The sequence below is a fragment of the Symphalangus syndactylus genome, chromosome 7 (genome assembly GCF_028878055.3).
Source record: "Symphalangus syndactylus isolate Jambi chromosome 7, NHGRI_mSymSyn1-v2.1_pri, whole genome shotgun sequence".
In the NCBI taxonomy this organism is placed as follows: domain Eukaryota; kingdom Metazoa; phylum Chordata; class Mammalia; order Primates; family Hylobatidae; genus Symphalangus; species Symphalangus syndactylus.
The window spans coordinates 86,042,186-86,066,600 of record NC_072429.2 but is presented as its reverse complement, the minus strand read 5'-3'; the positions used below and the strand labels follow the sequence as shown (position 1 = coordinate 86,066,600).

At 33.2% G+C, this 24,415-nt stretch overlaps 1 protein-coding gene across 6 annotated transcripts in view; it reads right to left on the bottom strand.

Annotated features, from left to right (window-relative positions):
* CNBD1 (cyclic nucleotide binding domain containing 1) overlaps window positions 1–24,415 on the bottom strand; it is a 757,690-nt gene that overhangs the window by 185,287 nt on the left and 547,988 nt on the right. The window contains exon 12 of one of the 6 annotated variants that reach the window (XM_055286704.2): window positions 1,223–1,331. The exons of 3 other annotated variants lie outside the window; for them this stretch is intronic. In XM_055286704.2, coding sequence (XP_055142679.1) covers window positions 1,293–1,331 — 39 coding nt within the window. In that variant the 3' untranslated portion in view covers window positions 1,223–1,292. Of the gene's footprint in view, window positions 1–1,222; window positions 1,332–5,053; window positions 5,098–12,419; window positions 12,609–24,415 lie in introns of those variants that run through there. 2 more of the 6 variants (XM_055286705.2, XM_055286699.2) reach the window with 2 other exon arrangements.

Here is a 24,415-nt window from a genome sequence, read left to right as displayed (position 1 = left end):
CACTATGTAGTGTAAGAACCTGCTTACACTACGCGGAACTTCTGCACGCTCGTGCATGGACAGATCTTCTGCCTTTTTCACGCTGCAACCACCTCAAACTGCTCAGCTTGAACACCCAGCACCAGCCCCTCCACCTCCCTGCCCAATCCCGCTCCCTGCCCAGCAGAACCCCTCTCCCTTACTCTGCGCATGCTTGGACACTCCAGGTCTCTGTCTGGCTGCCACTCTGCCAACACCTGTGCCAAGCAGCCTTCCCAGGTGATGCCACCTCGTTGTGCATGGGCCTCCACATCCTGCCCTGAAGTCCATCAAGGCACCCTTCCTTGCTTGCAAACCCTCTCCCCTCATGACCTTAAGACTGAATCACACAGCGAAGGGCAAAAGGGTAGGAAACGAAAGAGGAAGCACTCCTACACTTTTTTTTGTTGTTGTTGCATATATATACATACATACATATTTATACATACATATATGTATATATTTATATATATACATATTTATACATACATATGTGTATATATTTATATATATACATATTTATACATACATATGTGTATATATTTATATATACATATTTATACATACATATATGTATATATTTATATATACATATTTATACATACATATATGTATATATTTATATATACATATATGTATATACATATATATTTATATATACATATATATTTGTATATATGTATATATTTGTATATACATGTATGTATATACAGTATACACATACATGTGTATATTTGTATACACATACGTATTTGTGTATACACATACGTGTGTATATTTGTGTATACACATACGTGTGTATATTTGTATATATGTGCATATACATATATGTATATGGCTGAAAGAAAGCTAATCACGAAAAGAAATCAACTGAGAGTTTATAACATAGCTATTTACATTTTAGGTCTTACATTATGGCACTTACCTAACAATTCCAATTCCTTTGTTAATACATGCAAACAACTTAAATGGGATTGACTTACAAAAATAAGTTTTATGTATATTTGTGATGGCTGTATATTATTTTGATGACTTACTTATTTTGTCATTTCTTACATTTTATTTCCAGTGGAGAAAATATTTTTGTTTGATAAAGATAAAATAAGACAAATTTTGACAGATGTAAAGATATATATGAATCATTAGAAAAGCTTGGACACAAGTAAATTAGTTGTTTGCCAACTCAATGATAAAGCACTTTTTACCCCTCAAAACTTGAAGCAAAGGTCTATTTTCCATCTACTGCAATCTTACACAATTTAGAAGGAATTATGTCATATCTGCTCAACATGACAGTCTGTTTGGCTGGGAACCTATTTGAGATAAAACATAATTGTTTTTCATTTTTCTCCACATTTGAAATTAAACATTATATATATTTCATAATAATTATTATAAATATAACAAGCATTAACTTAGAAAGTTTTTTAAACTAGAATTCTTAAATTTCTCTATTTCTCTTTGTTTCTTCTTAATTTTTTTTTATTTTATTTTTTGGGGGGGACAGAGTCTTACTCTGTCACCCAGGCTGGAGTGCAGTGGCGTGATCTCGGCTCACTGCAACCTCTGCCTTTGGGATTCAGGCAATTCTCCTGCCTCAGCCTCCTGAGTAGCTGGGACTACAGGCGCATGCCACCACACCAGGCTAATTTTTGTATTTTTAGTAGAGATGGGGTTTCACCATGTTGGCCAGGATTGTCTCAATCTCCTGACCTCGTGATCCACCCTCCTCGGTCTCCCAAAGTGCTGGGATTACAGTGTTTCTTCTTTTTAAATTCCTCTTGTGTTCCTTACTCTCTCTCCCTCTTTCACTCTTCTCACAATTCCTTTCTCTTCTATTCTTTTCTTAATTTATATTTCAAGAAAATATATAAAGCCTAGTGTCAAATTATTTGCAACAACTATAATGGGAATTCAAATTTAAGAAGCAAATCTTTCTTAAAATTTAGTATAATATGGAAATTATTAAGTATTACCTGACTAGTTGTGTGCACATTACCCACTAGTAGGACCATCAGGCATGATTCCTGTTGCCATCTCTCCAGACTACAGAGCATATCACCTTTTATAACTGATACAATGAGATAAATTTTTGTGATTATTATTTTATCATCACTTCCTTGTTGTCTATTTCAAATGTAGTTGAGCCTGAGGAGTTTCTGAGGTTGATAATCCACTGCCTTTTTGCATCTATCTGTTACTTTGAATTGTCATTTGATTGGTTCTTGCATCTATCAGTTACTTTGAATTGTCATTTGATTGGTTCTTGGGCTTTAGTTATCGTAATTAATAATTTAATTAAAGGAATTATTTATTTCCCATTATATGTCAGATACAAAAAAAAGATAAAGTGTTTTTTTATCTATGAGAAATTCTCAGGTGAGCTAAAGACAAATAAAGACAAATATCTTGTTTAAAACCAGATCAATTACACTAAAAGTAGGTATTTCATGTTTTAATGTTGAATACTGATGATGTTTGCCCATACAGTTCAATAAAAGTTATGCATTATATGATTTCTATTAAAAATAATGGGCTAAGATCTATAACAAAACAAATTCCAGTAATGTTTATTTCTTGCTAATGTCAGACCATTGTAGGTTGGCAGGGAGATTCCTGCTTTGAATAGGTATTTAAGGACCCCTTTTTTAAATAGCCATTCATGGATCCAGACTCTTTTTGTCTAATATCTCCTTTATTTCAGAGGCCTCCTCCAGATCCTCTGCCTCCAGCCTTAAACAAAGGAAGAAGCAGAATGAATGATCATAAGTAAGGAATCTGGAAACCGCAAGGAAATCCAGAAAATGAAATTAGCAATTTGTTCAGAAAAGGAAAACGATTTATATGAGCAAGTAGCTAGTTTGTGTCACAGTGTTGTTTCTATGTCTCTGTCAACTGCAATAATAATTTACGGTTGATCATATAAAAGTAGAGATAAATAAATTTTTGCAAAGTTCATGTTAAACAATGGGTTGTTTTTACAAAATAAAAACATAAGCCATTAAAAAAATGGAGAAATTCTAATCAACATTGATATTTTAAAGTAACAAATGTCTTTTTTTGGCAGATGACATGTTGTAATGGCTTTGTTCAAATTTTGTTATACAAAGTTCTTTACATAAGGCATTTTCATACAACATGCTTTTTCTCAAATTCTTATTTAACATGCTATTGCTCCAATTCTTATTTAAATAACCCTAATTTATAACTGTACTAAAATCATCTAATGTTAGTACAATTATAAATAGAGGACCTACAAAATAATCTAGAGCTGAAGATATTGATTCTACTCTTAGGTAGTAAATGTTAGTTAAATAATTTTATTCCTATTTAAAGTGGCCCAATCATCACCTATGATTCCAAGTCTATCACAAAATATGGTCTCTGAAAAACATGAATCACCTGGAGAAAAATAAATAAAACAGTAATTGCATATATACTTTTTTAAATTTACAGTAATTGGTGAGTGAAATATAATAACAGAAGGATAGATTCTGATCATCTAAACATAGCATTCGTGGTCCAACAAAGCTGTTGCATTGTCTGACAGATTAAAAAGTCATAAATAATAATAAAACTGTATTGTACTATTTCTTTGATTTTATAAAGAATCTCATTCAGAGTATAATTAATGAATAAGAGAGACAAAAAGGCATAGAGAGACACAGAGACAAAAAAGAGACAGAGAAGTTACTTAACAAAATGCAGTAGAATCTTTTGTTCAGCAAAAGCAAAACATCAAGTAGCTTTTAAAATAAGTACTCTAATCTGAAACAAAGATACATGACTTTTGACCCTGGTATTTGTACAGAAGAAAAATTTAGGAAAATAGAATATTTGAAACCAAATCTTAGATATAACTTACTCTAGCACTACAGTATTTGAATTCCCTCTATAATAGTCCTGACATATGGCATTCCAGTGCCAGCTTGAACACTTCCAAAGGATAGGGCGTTACTACTTCACAGGTGAGCATGGGCCAGTGCTGGCTATATAGGTTCTATAAAATGCTGTCTATGGTTACTTGAAATCAGACATCACAGGACTTTTAACCATTAGTCCTTATTCTGTGATCTAGGAAAATGAATACATTGATACATTCTGCATGAGAGATTTTAAAATACGGACTATAGATATAATGTAATCCATCTTATTTTCTCTATTTGAGCATCTTTCTTTGTTTCAATCAATACTCTGATATTTCCAATTAAATTACTGGTTCTTCCCTCTAAAATGCCTCTGCTATTTCTAACTAGAAAAATACACGTGGAATGAGAAATTATGTACTTGGCATTTATGATATCATTTTTAACATAGAAATAATGCAGTAAAAATAACATACTACAATACTGAAATCTGTGAACCTCAGCTCTCTCATAGAATTCTGAATAAACATATCTTTTGTTCCTATTCATTACATATATTCTTTTGAAAGAATGATGACATTGTTATCTCATGGAATTTGGTAACCTCAATTTCTCAGGAATATACACATATATACCTATATATACATACATGACATAGAGTTATTAGGATTTGGATTACCAGGCATTTTATGTGCAGTAAATTATTTTAAACTTCTTTTTTTTACAGTAAAGATAAGGAAAGTAATAGATAAAATTCTCTAAGTTCTATGATACAAGAACTTTGCTTCTCTGAGAACTGTACCTACATATCATTTGATAATGTGGAAGAAACTTTGGAAAATATTCTTATGGTTTCCAAAAAATATACCATTTTAAGTAAGTAATTATATGTATTTGCAAAACCTAGCATTAAATTCCATCAGTATTCAGACTAACATATTTAACCAATGTTTTGCTGCTGTGAATAAAAATAAATTGATTTGCTTATTTATATGAGAAACTCTGAATGAAAATGGGAAAAGTGAGTACCTGTGAACAACACAGAAAAAATTAGATGTCAATCTTTGCCATTTAAATTGATACACGTACTTACACTTAAAGAAATGCCAAGTGTACATTTCCACTCAGAACCATATCCAAAGGAAAGCTTCCTCAAGTATATAAGTTTTCCTGCTTAATTAGTCCTTGACATCTATTGTTCATGAACCCCAAGCTGGAGAGGATGCATAATTCTTAGTAGAGAAAATACACATTGAGATACCTCCAATTTGACTTGGCTAGCAGAATACAAGTTTTGACTATTGGTCCACACCCAAATTTCATTGAAATGGAAGAAAACGTGCTAATATAAAATCAAAATGATAGCATGTTGGAAAGGAGGGGAGAACAGACCAGTAAGATGTTGTATAAGACTGAACACACATGGAATCTGATAAAGATAATGATAATTTCATTTTGTAATGTTAGATAGGAAAAATAATACTTTTCCTAGAGAAGAAATATTTGCTTGGGAGATCAGCCAGTTAATGAATATATTAGGTGGCATCTGCAAATATTTCTTCATGCTCGGAGTGATGACTTCAGTATGAATCTTCAGAATAAAGTTAAATAATTCCACAATTGGAATGATAAATGAGTTTTAATTCAGAATAAGCCCAGAATAGGTTTTGTGTCAGAGACACGGAGTAGCATATCAGAACTTAAACCACCACATCACTACCACTCTGCATATAAGTCTCAAGGAAATCTCAAGAACCAGGCTATATGACAAGGGTAAACTCTGCAGCCTCCCCCTGCCCCCCACTTTTTATACATGGCAGCAGGGCTAAGGCTCCCATAAGCAGAACTGGCATTTCTTGATTTTCTACAAAGTTAACACCTGAGTTAAAAATAAGCACTTCAGCTACCAAGCTAGAGTCTTATCTACAATTATGCATATAAATTCAGGAACCAAAAAAAATGAGCATGATAGATATATTTCATGACATATTATTCTTAGATATTAAAAACACAACTAGATAAATTTTCAATGTTATACACTGAATGATTAGTTAAATTGATATTATTGATGATTCACCCTGATAAACTGTAAGACTGAACTGAAGTTTTACCTCAACACATTAGAAAGTGCAAAGAAAAAAAAATGAAAAGAATGAGAGTAAAATTAGAAATGTGAAGAGTAAATCAAGGATTTTCAAGATTCATTTCACATATGCCAAACAGAGATAACAGAGAGATTAGAGCCATTAGAGTGTGACGACTAAGGGTTCGCATGCCACCACTACCTTTCTGAATTAATCTCCTTCCATTTTAATCTGTGCTCATTCTGTGCCAGCCACACTGGCTTATTCTATTCTTTAAACTTGTTTACCATGTTCTCAAGTCACATAAAAGGTGAATCTTTGCATATAGCTCTTCCCTGTTTTTGAAACACTTTTCCTTATAATGTTTGGCTCATTCACTCAATTCCTTCAGGATTCTACTCAATGTCAGCATATCCATAAGGCCTTCCCCTTTACATTTTATAAACTAATATCCTCCAGTGCTGGGCACTCCATCCTGGGTCTCCACTGTTTATCCCCACAATGGTAAATGCGTAAATAATCAAAACCAATTAGTTAAGTGTTTACTGACAGTTTCCTTCACCAGACTGCAGGCCCTTCCCCTGTTTTGCTACCTACTGTGTTCTCTGTGCTCAGAGCATTGACTGGAACACAGTAGGTACTTACTTGTTAAATAAATGAATGCATGATAGGCACCAAAGAAATGTTCCTAAGCTTTGAAACTTAGGATGGAACTGTGGAACTATGGATTTGGAACATTTCTTACAGATGAGAAAAAACAGTTCAACTTTTTTTTTTTTTTTTTTTTTTTTTTTTGAGACGGAGTCTTTCTCTGTCGCCCAGGCTGGAGTGCAGTGGCGCGATCTCGGCTCACTGCAAGCTCCGCCTCCCGGGTTCACGCCATTCTCCTGCCTCAACCTCCCGAGTAGCTGGGACTACAGGCGCCCGCCAACACGCCCGGCTAATTTTTTGTATTTTTAGTAGAGACGGGGTTTCACCGTGTTAGCCAGGATGGTCTCGATCTCCTGACCTCGTGATCCACCCGCCGCGGCCTCCCAAAGTGCTGGGATTACAGGCTTGAGCCACCGCGCCCGGCAACAGTTCAACTTTTATCATCAAAGAACCCACAATGCCTGACCAACATGGAGAAACCCCGTCTCTACTAAAAATACAAACAATTAGCTGGGTGTTGTGGGGCATGCCTGTAATCCTAGCTACTCAGGAGGCTGAGGCAGGAGAATTGCTTGAACCCAGGAGGTGGAGGTTGCAGTGAGCAGAGATCGCGCCATTCTGCTCCAGCCTAGGCAACAAGAGCGAAACTCCACCTCAAAAAATATACATATATATATTTTTTTTGAGAAACGAATTACCTCAAGAATAAAAGACAGAGAAAAACAGAAAACAGACAAATAAAATACAAGAAATAAAATCAGTCTGGCTTCAGACCATTTATCTGTAACAATGACCAATGACGCATTAATATAATATTGAAGGCTATTTACCCAACTTAAATGGCATTATAAATTCAAAAGAAAAAATTTAGGCATATAAAAACTGTAAAAAATAAAATCATTAAAAAAATCAAAGTGAGAAAATAGAACATTGAAAGATCTAAGAAATAGAGGTGTAAGAAAGAAATTCAAGGCTAAAAATAAATATTATTTATTAAAATAAATAATTATCAATCATTGGAAATGTGGCTTTGAAACATTTAAATTAAGAAATTATTGATATAAGAGAGTCAGGATTGAAGAAATTACTAGTACTCCTGTACTAATTTTCCAGATAACTTAAAAAAGAACCATACACAAAATGGTAGGCAAAACTGTATAGTAATGTATTTTATTCAGATAATATCTGTTAATATTTCCAAATTCATTGTGAATGTGGAAAAAGAAATATATGTCTGAACCATTGAACAATATGCTTCTCGTGATTTCTGTACATGGATGTTTCTAGTAGAAATATTTTACTTTATTTTGTGTTGGAGGGGAAAATATTAGGGAGCCAGGAGGACCTTAGATTTTAACTCAGTTGTGTCTGTATATTTTATCATCGAAACATATAAGTCATGATTTTGGAAAAAGTTACTGTCTCTCTCTAGACAAGAGTTTTAAAGATAATCTATAAAGAAAACTTTTTTCGAACCCAAATTATGTCAAAACATATTTTTTATAACAAAATATTTTCTAAGGGATTCAATTTGTAAACAGCTGTTTAACCATGTTCAGTCAGATATACCATTTATTTTCGATATTTACCAAAATAATAATATAAGTATATATTATTATAAGGGTTTCAAAAATATAAAAATATATGAAATATAAATAAAAATTCCTATCTTCTAACACCTTCCAGTACCATTTCCCACCTTAAAAGGACCAGTTGACAGACATTGACAAGTTCTAGGAACATACAACTTGAAAGTTTGATAATGAAAATATAGGTTTCTAAAGGCATACTGTCAAATAAATTGCTCATAAGGACACCAAAAAGATTTCGTGGGTGAATTATGTGATTTTCTTGTTCAAGACAGGAAACCAAACCAACTCAATGTTAATTGTTCTGAGAACATGTATCCTCAGATTGTGTACTTTTTATTTTATTTATTTATTTATTTATTTATTTATTTATTTATTTATTTTGAGTCAGAGTCTCGCTCTGTCGCTAGGCTGGAGTGCAGTGGCACAATCTTCGCTCACTGCAACCTCTCCTCTCACTGCAACCTCTCCTGCCTCAGCCTCCCAAGTAGCTGGGACTACAGGCGTGTGCCATCATGCACAGCTAATTTTTGTACTTTTAGTAGAGATGAGGTTTTTTTTAAAATGCATAACTGATACATAAATGCATTACTAGAAGAAATGTCCTAGTTTGTACTTTGATAATTCTAAATAAAATCAACTTAGTTTTTGGGTTAAAATAACAGTCTTAAATTTATAGTAATTACCTCTGTTTACAAAATACGACAGGTGTACCAGGTTGACTTTTACATTTACCTCATGCTAACACATTAGTAGAAGTTAGAGATACAAAGAGGAAGATATTTTTCCTGTACTTAAGCGGCTTATGTTTTTAAATTTTTAAATTTTTTTATTGATGCTTAATAATTGTTCATATTTATGGGGTACATGTAGTATTTTAATACATGCATATAATCTGTAATGATCCAATCAGGGCAATTGGAACATCCATCACCTACTAGTAATTTCTTCAATCTTGACTCCCTTTTATCAATAATTTCTTAATTTAAATATTTCAGCCACAATTCCAATGATTATAATTTCTTTGTGTTGGCAACATTCTACATCTTCTCTCCTAGCTATTTTGAAATATACAATAAATTATTTTTAACTATTGTCACCCTACTGTGCTATCAAACACTAGAACTTATTCCTTCTATCTAAGTGTATTTTTATACCCATTAACCAACCTCTCTTCATTCCCCCTCCACCCTTCCCATCTTTTGGTAACCACTATTCTACTTTCTACCTCCATGAGCGCAACTATTTTAGCTCCCACACATGAATGAAAATACCCAATATTTGTCTTTTTTATGCCAGGTTTATATCACTTAACATAATGACCTCCAGTTCCATCTATGTTGCTGCAAATGACAGGATTTTATTCCTTTTTATGTCTGAATAATATTGTATTCAGACATAAAAAGGAATAAAAACGTGTGTGTGTGTGTGTGTGTGTGTGTGTGTGTGTGTGTGTGTGTGTATAAACATTTTCTTTATCCATTCATCCACTAATGGACACTTCGTTAGCTTCCATATCATAGCTATTATGAATAGTGCTGCAATAAACATGGCAGCCCAGGTATCTCTTTGAAATACTGAGTCCCTTTCCTTTGATTATACACCCAGTAGTGAGATTGCTGGATCATATAGTGGATCTATTTTTAATTTTTTTTTTTTAGAAAAGGTAGTAAAATCAATACTAAACAGTGGTGAAACCGCTGTTTTCTACAGTTTTCGTACCAATTTATATTTCCATCAACAGTATATTAGCATTCCCCTTTCTCTGCATCCTCTCCAACATTACTTGTTATCTTCTGACTTTTTTTTAATTAAGAAATGGTGTCTCATGTTAGCCCGGCTGGACTCGAACTCCTGGGCTCACATCATCCTCCCGTCTCAGCCTCCCAAGTCATGAGGCTACAGTTGTGTGCCACCATGCTCAGTCTCCTTTGCCTTTTTGATACAGGCTGGCCTACCAAATAGAAGACGATGCCTCATTGTGATTTTTATTTGCATTTCCCTGATTATTAGTGATGGTGAGAATTTTTTCACGTACTTGTTAGCCATTCATATGTCTTCTTTTGTGAAATATCCATTCAGATCATCTGCCCATTTTTTTAATTATTTGGGTTTTTTTGCCATTGAGTTGAGTTCCTTATATATTCTGATTATTAATTCCCTGTTGAATAGTTTGCTAATAATTTCTCCCATACTATAGGTTGCCTCTTCACTCTGTTGAGTATTTTCTTTGCTTGTCCAGAAGCTTTTTAGTCTGAAGTCATCCTATCAGTCTATTTTTGCTTTTGTTGCTTGTGCTTTTGAGGTCTTGCCCAAAAATCCATTGCCTAGACCAATGTCTTAAAACATTTCTCCAAGCAGCTTATATTTTAGTAGAAAGAAATGGTTACATACAACTGATACATAAATTTAAATTATATGTCAGGGACAAATGAAGAATATAACAGATAAGAAACAGCAAAACCTTCACATCAAGTGGGTGTCATGGAGCAAAGGGTGCTGAGGGCATTGGAAAAGAAAGACTTCAGAGAGAAAGTTTCACACAGACAGGATTTCAAAGATGAACTTAGGCTGATGAGAGAATGCAACATAGGCAAGGCATAGAAGTGTGAAATAAGATGGTGTATTTAGCAAATTTCAAGCAATTCAGCATGCGTAGAGCATTGATATGGTCTGGCTCTATGTCCCCACCCAAATCTCATCTTGAATTGTAATCCGAATGGTAAACCCCACGTGTTGAGGGAGGACCTTGTAGGAGGTAACTGGATCATGGGGGCAGTTCCCCCATGCTGCTCTCATGATAGTGAGTGAGTTCTTATGAGCTCTGATGGTTTTATAAAGGGCTCTTTCATCTTTGCTCGGCACTTCTCTCTCCTACTGCTTTGTGAAGAACATGTTTGCTTCCCCTTGTGCCATGTTTGTAAGTTTCCTGAGGCCTCCCCAGTCATGTGGAACTGTGAGTCAATTAAATCTCTTTCTTTTAAAAATTACCCAGTCTCGAGCATTTCTTTATAGCAGTGTGTAAACAGACTAATACGAACATAAAGAAGAATAAACAGCAGGAGCAAATGCTGGAGAAATTGGCAGGGGCTTTTAGTAACTAAGTCACTTGGACTTTCACATAGAAGCTATGGATATGAATAAATGGGTTTGAGAAGTGATAGGCATTTAAAAATATGCACGTCTATGTAAGATTTTCTAAATCATCTATAATCATGTATTGCATGTACTCTCTAAGCAATATGAGCTGCTCTTATATATCTCACTATATGTAACCCAGACCCATGGGTAATGATTTTTTCATCTATAAAGTAAATCATTAATTTATTGATTTAAAAACATTTACTATGTATTTTATTATATGCCATATACAAGAATAACAGAACTAAACATGCAAAACCATACTCTCAGAGAGTATATAGTCTGGTCACTGTAGGGAAAAATATACAAATTAAAACATCCCAATAAATATTTGCATCATATGATGTAGATGATGTAGAAGCAAATGGGGAAGGTGATCAGTGGTCAATAACTTCAAGGCTCAGGAAAGTCTCACTAGTGCCAGTGACACTGGAGCTTATTCTAAAGAATAAGTCTATGTCACAGTTATGAAATGAAAAAAGAATATTCATGGCCAAGGGCAGTGGCTCATGCCTGTAAGCCCAGCACTTTGGGAGGATGAGGTGGGCAGATTGCTTGAGCCCAAGAATTTGAAACCAGCCTGGGCAAGGTGATAAAACACCATCTTTATAAAAAATACAAAGCAATATTTATCAGGGCATGGGGGGCGGTGCACAACTTTCATCCTAACTAGTTGGGAGGCTGAGGTGGGAAAATCGCTTGAGCCTGGGGAGTGGAGGCTGGAGTGAGCCAAGATCATGCCACTGCACTCAGTCTGGGTGACAGAGCAAGATTTTGTTTCAAAAAGGAAAAAAAAAAGAAAAAGAAAAAAGGATATTGAAGGCAGAGCAAGCAACGTAAGTAAAGACACAGATACACAAGTCAGCACACTGACAACTAAAAGGAATTCACTGTGGTAGGATAAGAGAGTTTTAAAGTATTCAGTGAAGTGAGATAAGGGGCAAGAGAAACGGGGAGGAGCTTGTCTGTTTTTATACCATGTTAAGAAATTTAGTTTTGATTCTATAAGCAAAGAGCAGTCACTGGAAAAAATGTAAAACATATAAGGTGTCATAATCAGAGGTGTTTATTTAGACAGTTTTCTTTGGAAACAGTACAGAGAATGAATTTGTAGAGGTTAAAAGCATTGTGTCTAAAATCAGACAGACAAGCATGGCTTTAGGTGTCATTTCCAGCCTTGTCAGCTGTGCAGCTTTGGATAAATCCTTCATCTTTGTGAGTCTCAGTTTCATCATCTTCAAAATGGGAATCATAATTCTCTATGTTTCATAGGATTGTCACGGAGTTTAAAAAAATAATAGATGTAAACCGTTTAGTACACTTTCTAGCAGTTCTGTGGATGATCAAGAAAATTACTCCCACCGGCAAGAAAACAACTAAAGTATACATCAGTGTGGCCTAAATTTTAACTCCATTAAGGTATTACATAACCTTATCCTCAAATAGATTATGAAATCCACCAAAGAGATGGAATTTTCTTATTTATTTTTAATTCTCTTATTCCTGAGAATTTAAGAAAAGCTTTTCTAAATGTAAGTGTTCTATGTAAGTCTGTTAAAGACTACAGATAAAATCTTAGACACATAAGTGGTTACTTTTGACATTTTAATCTAACATTTATGAACAAGTAACTTATTGGTTGCTTGATATTCATCCTTTCTAAACTAAAACCATTTTAAAAATATCCTATTAATATGTTTTGTTAAATTTAGAATAAATCTCATAAGTATCATCATTTATTTTTATAACAAGTTATTTTTGTAATTCAGTAGTTTTGCTATTACAGTGAGAATTAAATGAATCAGTAAATTCAGATTTGCTTTCTTTTATTGTTAGAATTAAAACAGAATTATGCATAAAACATCATTTTGGTTCCTCTAATAATGTTAAATTTTATTATTTTTCAGCTATGATATAAAATGTTATCTATAAATATGTACTACCAGACAGGCTGTAGTACATATGTATCTATCTTGAAATATAAAGCATCATGCTTAATCTTGAGGTATGAAAAGTAGCCCATTAGGAACATGGTATATATCTATATATACATTTATATCTATCTATGTCTATAAAATATAACCAACCCTCATTTTTCCTATATTATATTGTCAAATATACAGCAACTATTTCTCAGATCTCCCTTCCTCCAACTTCAGCATTTTTAGAACTGGATAGCCCCTTTCAGAGTCTAGATAGGAAAAAAAATAGAGGAAAACCTCCGAGCAGGTCATACACATACTCAGGCAAGTTCATTGTAGTTTTTGTTGTTCTGCAATGTTATTCTATTATGTATAGCGCTACTATTTTTTCTCACAAGCTATGCATCATCTTTGTTTAAAAGCTATGATTCCAAAGGAAGGAGTTGGATCTACTTTCTCCTGCCTTCCACAGGGTTGTTGAATGGTTTCTAGCTTGGCCTAAATTTGTCCTGATTGTTTTGTGGTTGGTGTTTGTGTAATAAAAATGATGTATCAGAATCCTGCATTCGAAAGTAGGAAATTGGATAATATGCTTGTGCTTTTGGCTGCAAAATATAGGCAGGCTGTCACACTTTATGCAATCTACAACCTTCACATTGCCTCTGTGCACACTGACTAGGCTGCATTGAGATAGTCCAGATGTGACAGATGCATGAATCCCACTGAGGTGATCTTTATTCTGGAGGAAATCCCAGAATATTCTGGCCAGATAGAGGTGAAAGAAAAATCTTAGAGTTACATCATGTACAACTTTTAGTCCAGAAGTAATAATGAATTGCTTGCTTTGTTTATTTATATTTGATATTTATAAGACAACACCCATTGTGAAATGCCACAGGGCATATATATTATGAAAAACAAACAAAATGTTAAAAGCCAAAAGTCATTTTTAATTAACATATCAATTGTGAAAAGTTCAACAGAACAGATGTCTCTAGTTTTGTGCCCAGAAGTTCAATGAACTGGAGTTCTGTCAGGTCAAGAGAAAAATAAAATAGTGCAACTGACTAAAGGCCTTGAGACTCTAAACAGGAGGACTCTTGTTGATTTTACCCTCTGTGGTTGTACATAGATATAGATATCCCTCTAAAAATATCAAAGGCTCATGCCATATGGAAGTTTATAGAATATATTAAAATTATATTACTGAAGAGTTACATTTATGTTACATCATTTCAATATACAAGTTCTGAAGCCACTGAACTAAGCATACCTGGCGTAAGTCACCAGCATCAAACCCTTCCTATACTCATACCACCAATCTATTTTCACGAGTTATTTGGGTGAAATACGGATTACATAAATTCCTACTTAAAAACCCAGTGGCATCCTAGTGATGTTAGGAGGAGATTCTGATGAATAAAAATCAAGCCTCTTGCAAAATGTGACACCAGATTACTTCCCAGCCTCCTGTCTCATATAAATCTATCACATTCTCTTCATTTCAACCTTGTGTTTTTGTTACTAAGTTAATGCTTCAATGTGGTGCTCCAAATATAGATTACCACCCCACTTCCTACCATCACCATATAAAAAGTCCTGCTTATTCTTCTATACTTAGATAGTATACTACATTTTTCATGTAGCTTCACTCCCTCTACAATTCTTTATAATTTCTACCAGCAAAACTAGTTGTTCCTTCCTCCTAGCCCCCTGTTCTGAGTAAGAATGCATTCAAGTCTTATACTTTCATGGCTTAAAGAACTCCAAGGTTGATTCAATTTATGTATACAAAGTCTGTAGGTAACTAGTCCAATTCACCAATGTAATTAAGAAAGTGGGCTCTTGCTGTCTTTATAGTACAACATCTTTTTGTGCTACATGGTAACAATATGGTCACAGCCTGTGTTCTAGCAGAAAGAATGGGAAGAGCCAAAAACCTTTTGCTACTGAGATATTGTCTGTTTCTGTAAAAGTCAAGCCCACTACAGAGAACACCTCTAAATACTTCATTGGTTGGAACAAGGCCACATGATCATCACTACCAGCAAAAGAGTCTGAGAAGATAAATATTTTTAAATTTCAGAATCTGGAGAAAAGATTGAAAACATGGGGATGTGAGGGACTTCAAACTATCTCCCGAACTGCCATAAAACTGAACAGTTTTGCTATTGGATCACAGGCGTGTTAGAGTCTGTGTCTAATTTTAAGTCCCTTGAAGAAAAGGACTGTTACTTTAATGATTTTATCCCTGATGTCGAGAACATTTTCAAACTCTGTTTAATAAATTGATAGTGCCAAGAAGGAGAAGATGTCCTTGTTAAAACCCCTGGCTTTGAATGAGACACTAGAGGGCTATATACTAGAAGAGGGCAATCTGAAAATAGACTAGTCTTGATTAAATCAAGGTAATCTTCTCATCACTTTTCTGCCAACTAGAAAAAAAAAGATTATACTCTCTCTGAAACAAAATAATATTATTCAGAGGCTTTGTAAGTATTTTATATACAAAGTCCAACATTCATCTAAAAGTATCTGTATTAATTTCCTATTATTCCTGTAACAAATAACCACTAACTTATTGGTAAATTATTCTCTTAAAATAAGTTTCATCGGACTGAAATCAAGTTGTCGGTAGGGATGCACTCTCTCCAGAGGCACTAGGAGAGCATCCAGGTAATTACCTTTTCCAGATTCTGGAAGCTCTACTATTTCCTTAGTTTGTGGCCCCATATCACATTGCCTTTTCTCCCTCTGCTTACATCACCATATCATCATCTTTTATTTCCTCTTCTGTCTTCAAATCCCCCTTTGTCCTCTTATAAGTATACATTGCACACGTAGGGCCCACTGGAAGGTCGAGATACTGGTATTAAAATGAATTTTTAAATAACTTTGGTATTAATAAATAAAAATATAATGAATACACCAGAAAACTGGAATTATAAAAATAAATATCATAGAACTAAATATATAAATTTAAAAGAAAATTAGAAAAAGTATAGATTAGTAAACTGGAAGATGTATCAACAGAAAACATCTAAGTTACCACAGATAGAAAAACTAGGATAAAAAATACAGAAAAGAGGATCCACATTATAGAAACATATTAAATAGGCCTAATGTACTTGACATCAAAGTCCCAGAAATAGAAAAGAAAACTATAAAAGCAGAAGAAGTATTTGAAGAATTATTGGTAGAGATTTCCCAAAACTAACAACAATATTAAGTTATGGGTTCAAAAATCTCTCTTAACCTTAATAAAGATCTATCTCTAGATAGATACATCTACGGATAAATAAAGACTGATTATAGATAGATGATAGATAGATAGATAGATATCTAAAGAAAGTCACATCTGGATACATAATAGTTTGAAAACCTACGACAAAAATCTACCAAAATTGAACCATAAAGAAATAGAAAATCTGAACAGAAAAATTATGAGAACCAAGATTGGAGTAGTAATAAGTCGCTCATCAAAGAAAAGCCTGGAATTTGATGGCTTCACTGCTGAATTCTACCAAACATTTAGTGAAGAAATAACACCAATTCTATACAAACGATATCAAAAAATTTAAAAGGAGGCAATTCTTCCTAATTTATACTACTAACATAGCATTACTCTGATACCAAAACCAGATAAGGACATTTAAAGACAGAAGACTGCTGGCCAATATCCTTGATGAACATAGATGCAAAAATCCTCAACAAAATACTAGAAGACTGAATTGAACAACACATTAAAAATATCATTCACCATGATCAAGTGGATTCATCCAGAGATGCAAAGATGATTTAACATATGCAAATTAATAAACAAGGTATATCACATCAAAGAAATCAAGAACAGTAACCATGTCATCATTTTAATAGATGCTGAAAAAGAATTGAAAAAAATTCAACATTCCTTTATGACAAAAACTCTTAACAAATTGGGTATAGAAGGAACATACCTCAACACAATAAAGGCCATATATGACAAACCCACAGCTAATATCACACTGCATGGGGAAAAAATGAAAGCCTTTCCACTAAAGTCTGGAACAAGACAAGAACATCCACTTCCACCAGGTCTATTCAACATAGTACTGGAACCCTAGCCAGAGCAATTAGGCATGAGAAATAAAGGGGCATCCATATTGGAAAGGAAGAAGTCGAATTATCCTTGTTTGCAGGTGACATGATTTTATATTTAGATAAACCTAATTACTCCACAGAAAACTATTAGAAGAAATAAACAAATTAAGTAAATTTACAGAATACAAAATAAACATACAAAAATCGTAGTGTTTATACACACTAACAGCAATCAATCTGAAAAAAATGTCAAAAAACAGTGCCATTCACCATAGCTGCAGAAAGCCCTATTTAGAAATAGATTTAACCAAAGAAGCAAAATATCTCTACAAGGAAAACAATAAAACACTGATGAAAGAAATTAAAGAGGACACAAAGAAATGGAAAGATATCCCATGCTCATGGATTGTAAGAATATTATAAGAATGTCTATACTACCTAATGTGAGATTCAATGCAATTCCTATCAAAATACCAATAACATTCTTCACAGAGATAGAAAAAACAATCCTTAAATCCATATGGAACCACAGACGATCCCAAATAGCTAAAGCAACCTTGAACAAAAAGAGCAAAGCTAGAGGTATCACATTACCTGATTTCAAATTATACTACAAAGCTTTTATAACCAAAACAGCATGATACTGGCATTAAAAACAGACACGTAGATCAATGGAACAGAATAAAGAACTCAGAAACAAACCCATGCACTTACAGCCAGTTCGTTGTTGACAAAGACACCAAGAGCATACACTGGGGAAAGGACAGACTCTAATAATAGTGCTGGGAAAACTGAATATCCATATGCAGAAGAATAAAACTAGTGCCCAATCTTTCATCATGTATAAAAATCAACTCAAAATGGATTGAAGACTTAAATGTATGACCTGAAACTATGAAAAGAAAACACTGGGAAAACACTACAGGACATTGATCCGGGCAAAATTTTTTTGGGTAAGACTTCAAAAGCATAGGCAACAGAAGCAGAAATAGAGAAATCTGATTATATCAAGCTAAAAAGCTTCTTCCTAACAAAGGAAATGGTCAGTACAGTGAAGAGACAGCTTACAGAATGGGAGAAAATATTTGTAAACCATTCATCCAACAAGGGACTAATATCCAGAATATACAAGGAACTCAACCCAACAGTAAATAAATAAATAAACAAACAAAGAATCACATTATAAAATGGGAAAAGGAAATGAATAGATATTTATCAAGCAAAGACATACAAACAGCCAACAAGTATATGAAAAAAAATGCTTAACATCAGTAATCATCAGGGAAATGCAAATCAAAACAACGTGATATCACCTCACATGTGGTAGAATGACGTTTATCAAAAATTGAAGATAACAAGTGTTGAAGGGGATAGAGAGAGAGAAGAATGCTAGTACACTCTTGGTAGAAATGTAAATTAGTACAGACACTATGGAAAATATTATGGAAGGTCCTAAAAAATCAAAAAGTATATCTACCATATAATCCAGCAATTCCACTGCCGAGTATATATCCGAAAGAAAAAAAAATAATATTTTGAAGAGCTATCTGAACTCTCATGTTTACTGCGGCACTATTTATAATACAACATATGGAGGCAACTTGTGTCCATCAGCAGATGAATGGATAAAGAAAATGCGATACATACACCTAATGGAATGTTATTTGACCATAACAAATTAAATCCTGTTATTTTCAGCAACATGGATGGAAGGGGAGGTTCCATTATGTTACATAAAATAAGCCAGAAACAGAAAGACACATATGACATGTTTTCCCTCATGTGTGGGAACTAAAACAGTGGATCTCACGGCAGTAGAGAGTAGAAAGGTGATCACCTGAGGCTGGGAAGGGAAGTGGAAAGAAAGGGATAAACAGAAGTTGGTTAAGGGGTACAAAAATACAGATAAATAGAAGCAATGATTTCTAGTATTTGATAGTATAGCAGAGAAATAATAGTGAATAATAGATCATGTGTTGCAAAATAACTAGAAGAGAAAAATTGCAATGTTGCCAACACAAAGAAAAGATAAACGTTTAGGGTAATGGATATTCCGAATTACATAACTTTATCATTACTCATTGTAAACAGGTATCAAAATATCATATGTACTCCCAAAATACGTACAAGTATTATAAATAAAAAAATAAAATATTTAAAACTAGTCAAAGAACAAACATTACCTTCAAAAAGGAACAATAAGACTTACAACAGTCTTCTCTACTACAGTATAGAAGCCACAAAATAATGAAAGTAAATGGACAAATTTCTTGAAAAATACAATTTACTAGAACATACATTAAAAGACATTTTAAAATATAAATAACTTTATATTAAAGGATTTAACCTATGACTCAGGGCCCACCTGGCTCCTGAATTAAATTTTATAAAAATCTAAAAAAGAAATAATGCCATTTTAGAATATACTCTTTCATATAATTGTTTAAAAGCTTCTGAAAATATTTTTAAAATCCAGTATAACATTTGTACAAAATGGACAAATATGTTAAAAGAAAGAGGCCAGGCATGCTGGTTCATACCTGAAATGCCAGCACTTTAGGAAGCCAAGACAGGAGAATTGCTTGAGCCCAGGAGTTAGAGGCTAGCCTGGGCAATATAGCGAGACCCTCGTCTCTACAAAAATAAAATTAGCCAGCCATGGTGGTACACACTAGTAGTCCTAGCTGCTCAGGATGCTGAGGCAGAACGATCACTTGAGCACAGAAGTTTGAGGCTGTAGTGAGCTGTGACTATGCCACTGTACTTTAGCCTGGGTGACTTTGAGATCCTATCTCTAAAAACAAAAGTTGAAAAAATTTAAAGAAAGAAAAATTACAGGGCCATCACTCTTATTTAGATCCCAAAATTTTAAATAAGGAATTACTATATCCAACTCAGATTTATAACAAAACAATACCAAATTGATTTCGTTACATAAGCTAATGTTACTTTAACATGTGAATGACATCAGAATCTTATTTTAAAATAGCAATGACAAATTTTATTATTCTTTCAGAATAATAAATGCAGAAGTTTGTATAGTTTAACATTCATTTAATAAAAGCCCTCAGCAAACCAAAAATTTAGAGAATTTTCTTGATTTGACAGGGTACATATATACAAACACACAGAAAACGTAGTGAAATATTGAAATTGTTTTATCATCACTTCATTCATTTATCACTGGTTTGTTTGGATGTACAAACCAGTGTAATGAGTCAGAAAAATACATTTTAAAACATAATGAATAAAAAGTGAATAAATATGTTATTATCCATATATAAATATGGCATGATTGTATTCACCAACATAAATACACACACATTTATATAAACACATACACACATATACCTGTATACATATATTTTATTTTGGATATGTGTAGCTAATTTTATATTTTATAGTAAAATTTATTCTGTATTTATATAATTATAATATATAGGTCTTATTTCAATCCCGTTGAGAATGACGACATTTTTGTTTAAACAGGCAATAAATAGCCTGGTTAGATTTAGGTTGCAAGTTCCAACATGCCTGCCCTATGTGGGCTATGGTTCATAGTCTGTTCAGTTTTCAAAGTCTTTGGTCAGCAAGGGTGGTGGTTTATCTGCTGACTCAGCTTGTCTTTTTTAATGCCTGTGAAGAAAAAATCTATGCATGTGTGGCTCTAGTGTGAGCTTAGGAATTTTTAAGTTTATGGGGTCACTTTTGTGAGTGCTATCATTTATCTCTCTGGTATTTTCCAGTTCCCTGTGGTTCTTCTTCCCATGTCTTTAGCCAGAAAGCCTGGGCATTAGTTACTTCACTCTGCTTTGTACTTCTGAGGCTGTGCCCACCTACTGGGACAAGCAACATGAATAACAAAGGAGAAAAATGGTAAACTCATGCCAGTTTGGTATAATTTTGAATTCTGATCTTCTTCCCCAATCTATCTGCCATTGTTTACTTTTCAGAATGGTCAATAGTTGCGATATGCTTTCTGTTCAGACTCTATAGCTGCATTTAGAAAGAGAGTCAGGGAAGACTCCAGGTAGTTCTTTCCTGGAACTAGGATTCAGAGCAGTATTCTTAATAACTAAAAACTGAAAAAGAAAACAAAGTGCTTATAAACAGTGGAATCAATTGTATATATTTGTACCATGAAATAGTAGCATGTTTACATTATAAATTATCATTTGTCAATGTAAAAGAACCAACAGCTGCTATACACATCAGTGTTGATTGATGGATTATATAGACATAGCATTAGTGAGGCAAAGCCAGTGGCAGAATAATGCACAGTACGTAGTTCCATTTATATAAAGTTCAAGAACAGGTAAAACTAACCTTATCAGAAAATTAGACTAATTGTTACCTTTGGGGAAGATCAATGATTGGGAGTAGAACTGAAGGAGGTCTTTTTGAGTGCTAGTAGTATTCTATATTAGGAACTTTGAAGTGGTTACGTGAGTGCTGCCACTTAATACAAATTCATTGTCCAGTACGCTTAAGAACTGTATAATTTTATTATATGCATATGATAATGTAATCTAAAAGTATACAAGTATATTTTAAGAATGGAATGCCACAAACATTGGTCATATCATATTGGTATTTTGATTTTTATGTGTACAAACTTCCAGGATTACTGTAATTGCTATTCAGTTAATGTGTGTCATTGTTACAAGTTCAATTTTGCAAATTTCTGTCTACCAGCCCACTGGTCAAACTCTATTTACTTCCTGTCTTTTCCATTCTCTCCTTTTCTCTCCCTTATATACATATACGTAGAGGTCTTATGCAATTAAATCCTGAATCATTTTAGTTTAAAGACAGATCTAAAAATAGCTAAATATTTATCACTATGTGAAAGTATGTGGAAAAAAACATGAATAAATGACTTTGGATTTTTAGTAAACCCTCTAAATATGAAGAACACTAATCTTCTAAGATATGAAAAAAAATCCAATTCTAAAGTAGGAAATTATATTTTTCCTTAGAACTGCAGCCTTTGGTCCTGAGAATAAATTCATGGCCATTAGAAAGTCATCACATATGCAGAAGTAATAAGCACTGAATTAAGTCAGTGTGGCCAACAATAGAACCTGTCCTATATTAGACTGTCAATTTTTGTTTATGGAATAAAAAATAAATAGTTCATATGGTGACTTGAATTTCCTACTAAATAGAGTTTAGACAATTATGGTGTCAACTTTTGGGTCATTAGCTCTCTGGGGGTTGTCAGCACAGGTAAGATTTGGTAAACTCTTCTGTCATTTTATTAAATACAGATTTTATCTGTTAAATACAGATTTTATCATTTGTACATGATTTATTTATGGGTATATTTACCCATATTTCTTATTGTAAATAAATTTACAATAAGAAAAGCCTAACAACATTAATTATACATCAAATAACAGGCATAAGTTCACCAATTTGTGTTCACTGTCTGTACTTTGTGCATTTCATGAGTAATAATATATTGTATCCTACATACACAAATAAATGACAAAAATGATAGTTTCATTGTAAATTCAAAAGCATGGCTGCCTTGTTTTTTTCAAAACTAAAACTTCTATTAAAACAATAGAGAATCTCTTCATTGTTTTTAAATTATTTATGCAAAAATAATTGTTCCAATAAGGGACATGTCTTGAAAACCTGTTTTTAAAGGCATTAATCATTGCCACATTCTGGAAATTTGCTTTAGATTATTTTCTCTTCTGGAAAACTGTAATTAAAAAATAATTTCTCACAATAATTATGCATGAAAAGAATATTAAATCAAGAATACTTTTAAAAGAGAATTGTTCAGATTAGAATCAGAGTACTTTTCAAGTGGTAACCTAATATTTGTTTTTCACTTCTTAAACTTTATATTCATAATTGATTTGGTAGAAATATAAAGTAACACAGTCACACTAGACTTTTGGAAATTTCCTCTGTGTTTGTAGCTTTTATCTACATTTCTCTTGGAGAAAATTTCAGTTTGCAATTTAAAAATCGTGTATCATACAGTTTGAACAATCTACTGCAATTATAATGTTTATGACTGGAAATGTAATAGAATAAATTGACTATATTGAAAAATTAAGTGCTGGTCTATTGAGATTATTTAAAAGATATCTAAAAATAACAGTGTATTTTATTTACTTAATTGAAATATTTTCTGAATTATATTAATAGTGTAATTATTTCTTCAGTCCATTCTCCTTTATTATACATTATTATTAAGCAAATGAACAAAACAAATACTGTTTCTAAAATTATCTGGTAATAATCTTATTTTTATATTTATTTCTTATAGAAACCATAAATTAAATAACATACTAGTAATCAAAAGAATATTATTACAAAATTATACTATTTTGGTTATATTGATTAAAGTTAAAATGATTTAAATTAGATAGTTGGCACTAGGTAATAAATCTGGATTCAGTTTATTTATTGTGTTCAAAGATGTATCTTAAAAGAGCTTCTTATTATATATATACATATGTGTGTACCAGCCCATTGGTCAAACTCTCTTTACTTCCTGTCTTTTCCATTCTCTCCTTTTCTCTCCCTTATATACATATATGTAGAGGTCTTATGCAATTAAATCCTGAATCACACATATACATATGTGGGACAGAGGGAAAATGAGGATAGGAAAATGAGCTGATGTCAGAAGTGAGATGAGTACACTGAGAACATGACAAGTGTTCCTGTGCATCTGATGGAGATGGGTCACAAATTTAGGCCAAACTTTCCAGTAGGATTGATCTAGAAGGATCAGTGATTCATTTAATGGGTCATAGTATCCTTGAAATAAAAACAAAGTAGTCATTCAGGAGAAGACCTATTTCTGGTACTATAACTGGAAAAACATGTCCCATATGTCCTAATAAAAAGAATATTGGAAATTTCATCTGCACCTATATCCTTATAGTACTGTCAGAAGAGCTCTGACATTTCTGGTAATAATGTCTTCACATTAGGCTATGCTATCACACAGAACACAATTCAGCAAAAGCCAAAGCAATGTAATACGGATGGACACAGCTATCAGATAACATGGCTTCACCCAGCAAAACACTGTG